The sequence below is a fragment of the Microtus ochrogaster genome, unplaced genomic scaffold, assembly GCF_000317375.1.
Source record: "Microtus ochrogaster isolate Prairie Vole_2 unplaced genomic scaffold, MicOch1.0 UNK1, whole genome shotgun sequence".
Taxonomy (NCBI): domain Eukaryota; kingdom Metazoa; phylum Chordata; class Mammalia; order Rodentia; family Cricetidae; genus Microtus; species Microtus ochrogaster.
The window spans coordinates 34,565,405-34,569,368 of NW_004949099.1; the positions used below are offsets into that span (position 1 = coordinate 34,565,405).

General features: G+C 53.2%; 1 protein-coding gene across 1 annotated transcript in view; it reads right to left on the bottom strand.

Moving 5' to 3' along the window:
• The window catches only part of B4galnt3 (beta-1,4-N-acetyl-galactosaminyltransferase 3), a 107,680-nt gene extending 104,184 nt beyond the window's left edge, over positions 1-3,496 (bottom strand). Inside the window, exon 1 of the mRNA XM_005365137.2 lies at positions 3,328-3,496. Within this exon, the coding sequence (XP_005365194.1) occupies positions 3,328-3,496 (169 nt within the window). The remainder of the gene's footprint in view (positions 1-3,327) is intronic.
• Positions 3,497-3,964: the final 468 nt, after the last annotated feature.

Below are 3,964 nucleotides of genomic sequence, written 5' to 3' on the forward strand. Positions count from 1 at the left end.
AAGGAAGGAAGGAAGGAAGGAAGGAAGGAAGGAAGGAAGGAAGGAAGGAAGAAAGGAAGGGAGGAAGGAAGGTAGGTTAAATCACGTGGAACAAGCCAGCAAGCAGCAACCCTCCATGATCTTGGCATCAGCTCCTGCCTCCAGATTCCTGCCCAGACGTCCTTCAATGATGGATTGTAATGTGAAAGCGTAAGCCAAATAAACTCTTTCCTCCCCAATTTGCTTTAGGTCAAGGTGTTTCATTATAGCATTAGCAACCCTAACTAAGACGCCATATCTTGGTCATCATATCCAAACAACCTAGCACATTGCTTTGTTTGAGCTATGTATTAAACAAACATGACTGGGTGAAAGGCTGTGATCATTTCGGCCAAGAAATCTTCTTCTATTTGTTAATAATTTTAGTTATTTTCCTTTAAAGCTATCCCAACAGTGGTTATGTCTTTTTCTGCATATGGAGCCCAAATTGCACACCATCCATATCTTAAACTACCAGGTTATTTTGTGAAGACGGAGCAGGAAGTGTGCTCCCCTGTCATTACTTTGCCACCCTAGAGTTTGGGACTGCCATCCTCTGTACACTTTTCCAGGGCTAAACCAATATACCTCACACAGGGACAAGCAAATGACAGGCTCTGGGCACTGGAGGCCAGCCTCACAGATGACACGAAGGCGGGTGGTGGCCTGAGCTGGCAGAGATTGCTAGAAAGTGGCAGGGTGGCTCGTTGGGGCTCTGGTGGCTGTGGTCAAGCTCTGGGTACAGCTGGGAGGGGCAGCTTTACTACTCTGGTAGCTCTTGGTATGCAGGGTGTGGAGGAGGGAACACTAGCAACCCCCTTCCTACTTCTCCATTCCTACCTAATTCCCTGCTCCTTCCCAGAGGAACAGCTCTGAGCTGGGAGTAAGACACAGCATAGGAGGGAATTTTGATGCAAAACATCTGGGCTTCTTAAAACAAAAATGAAAAAGTTTAGGGAACAAGTATAGCCATCTTTCAAATCTCACCCTACCTCCCTCCACTCCCCATCCCCCCCCCTCCCCCCACCCCACCCCCGCACCATAAAGAAATCAAGACAGGACTGGGACACATGTCACAGCGGATGAACTTAGAGTCCTAGGAATCTAAGAAGAGGGAATCGTGACCCTCAGTGGCCAGGCTTGGGCTCTTGTTAGAAGTCACAACAAGGACCAGGCATGGCGGCACATGTCTTTAACTCCAGCACTGGGGAGGCAGAGGTAGGTGGATCTCTGTGAGCTTGAGCCAGCCTGGCCTACAGAGTGAGTTCGGGGACAGCCAGGACTACACAGAGAAATCCTGACTCAAAAACAAAAAACAAAAAAACCCAGAAAGAAAGAAATCACAAGGAGAAAAGCAGAAAGACAGACTATCTGACATACACCCACTGTCAGCACTGGGGAAACTGAGGCAGGAAGATCTTGAAATCCAGCCCAGCCTGCAATATAGCAAGCTGCAGATTAGCATGGGCTACAGAGTGAAAAGCTGTCTCAAAAAGAAAAAAGGAAACCACAAGGAGCACAAAGTCAATTTTGGAATAAGAAGCTGGGAACATATTTTTGGAGAAGGGTCAGTTTGGAAAAAGAAATAATTTTTTTAAATAAAAGTTTAAAAGCCCACAAGTCAGATCCACCGAGGAGAGAAACACAACAGATTCAGAAACTGGTATAAAGAAGCCAGCAAAATCCAGAGGCTAGAAGGGAGCCAGAGTGCAAGCTTTTTCTTCTTCTTCTTCTTCTTCTTCTTCTTCTTCTTCTTCTTATTATTATTATTATTAATTATTTTATTACGGCCAGCTGGGCCTGGTCTTGGACCAGAAAGCACTCCTGAGGTAGAGGAAAAGTGAAGAGGAGGGATAGCAACCACTGACTTCAGGACCACAGAGCAACGGCTTTCCTGTCTAGTGTATAGAGTACCCCCACGAACCATGCTGGCAAAGGGTGTTCCGAGCAGGAAGTGAATTCAAGCCTCCCCCACCCCTACACACTCCAAGGAAACTCAGCCACCTGCACCTGGGTGACCAGAGTGTGAAGGCTTCTACAAAAAACAAAACCTGAGGAGGGAGGCTGGGGTCAAGCGAAGAAAGAATTCTAGGTATGGCTACACGCTTGCATCTCAGAGCAACATTCTTCCCCAGGTGCACCGGCTCTTTCACCTCGACAGTGCTCAAGAGGCAGAGGCCATAGTCTCTTATCCCAACTGAGAGGGGCCCTGGAGACCAGGTAGGCCAAATCCCTCCTTTCCTCTTGATCTCTAGCTACATATAGTAGGTTGATCTCTTGCGACAGCCAGTCTCCTAGCTCACAGCTAGAATTATGTTCTTTGCCACGGAGAGGTTGGGCTATAAGCACACGTCTCCAAACCGTCCCTGCTTAGACAATAATTTTTTCTGAGCCACAACAGACAAAAGACCACATCCAGTTGTTGACCAAAGTATCTACCAAGAGGGTAATTTTTGAGATTCCTTAAGCAGAAAAGCGAAATCCAGGCAGAAGATAAATGCGAACTTCCTCTTTAGGCTTGGGAAGGGCACCTGACCCTTCTGGAAACTTCTCCACTCCTTTCTGGCTACCATATGACATTTAACTTTGTTAAGCTAATCAAAAGTATATTGGAAGTCACTGTGGATAAGCATACCTATTGAAGAAGGGAAAGGCCATTTCCTCCCGTTTTCCTAAGCAGAAACGTGAATGCTTTGTTGAAATAAAAACAAAGGAGAAATAAAAACCCCATGGCAGGGTCGCCTTGAGAGGGATCTTGGGAGTTTGTTAGATCCGCGGGCTTTGCAAGGGCTTCAAACACTGGAGGAGGCAGTCTGGACGAGTGGAGAACTACGCATTCAGTAGGTGGGATACTTGGAAACAGTGGCGCACGGGATGCGGGAAGACCAGGCGGCTCTCTCGAAGGTGTAATTGAAAAAGAACCCCAGAAATTTCAGCCGGAGGGGAAACAGGGAGCCCACCACACACCAGCAAGCGGAGGGCAAAGCTGGGGCGGCGCCGACCGCAGCGTGCGGCCGAATTGCGCCGCAGCGCCGGAACCCGCGCTCGCTAACCACGCGTTTCTGTTCGCGATGCTGCTTTTTCCGCACGGTGGAAGGCTCCCCAAACCTCTCCCGGCGCTCCAGGAGCCACGAGAGCGTCCTGGTCCCACTCTGCCAGAATCAGGGACCCACGGCGGACCCCACCAGCCAGGGTCGCGGGTAAAGCGAGGGGCGGCGCTGGCACCTGGAGCCTGCTCGGAGAGGCGGATCCCTGCTCCGGAGCGCCCGCCCACCTCTGCCACCTCCTTGGGCCCCCGGCGCTACGTACTGCGATTCAGGGGGTTCCCGCCGGCCTGGGCCGACGCCACCAGCTCCAGATACAGAGTCCAGAGTCCCACCGACACCACGGCGAGCAGCAGCAGCAGCCGGAAGCGCCTCCTCAGCAGCTTGATCGGACGCAGGAGCAGCATCAGCAGCGCGGCGCGGGGGCTCCCCATGGCTCTGCGCCCGGCCGGCCGCCCAAGCACGGGCTACCCCGTACCCGCTGCCCTGACCCGGCTCCGCCGCTCAGCGCGGCGCGCAAGAAGTCTCCCCCGGTCGCTCTCCGGCCAGCCGGCCGCTCATGCTCCGCGCGCTGGGGTCCCTCGGCTGCGCGGGCGTCTCGCAGGTCTCTCTCCGGCCGCGGAGCCCGGCTCCTCCTCCCCAAGTGTCCACTCCACGCCTCTCCTCGTCGCAGGCCCGCCACTTCCCTCCCTCCCTCCCCGCTCGCTCCTGCACCCAGCCTAGGAGGCTCTCCTAGGTGCCCGCAGGCTCCTGCACTCGCTCGCTACAGTTAGGGCGCTTTCTCTTGGAGCTTTACCTTACACCCTACCTGTCCCGCCTCCTCCTCGGCCCCGCCCCCAGGCACAGGTGGGCCCTGCCCCCTAGAGGCAGAGGGCTGGCGAGAGGTGGGGCCAGAGAGCAAG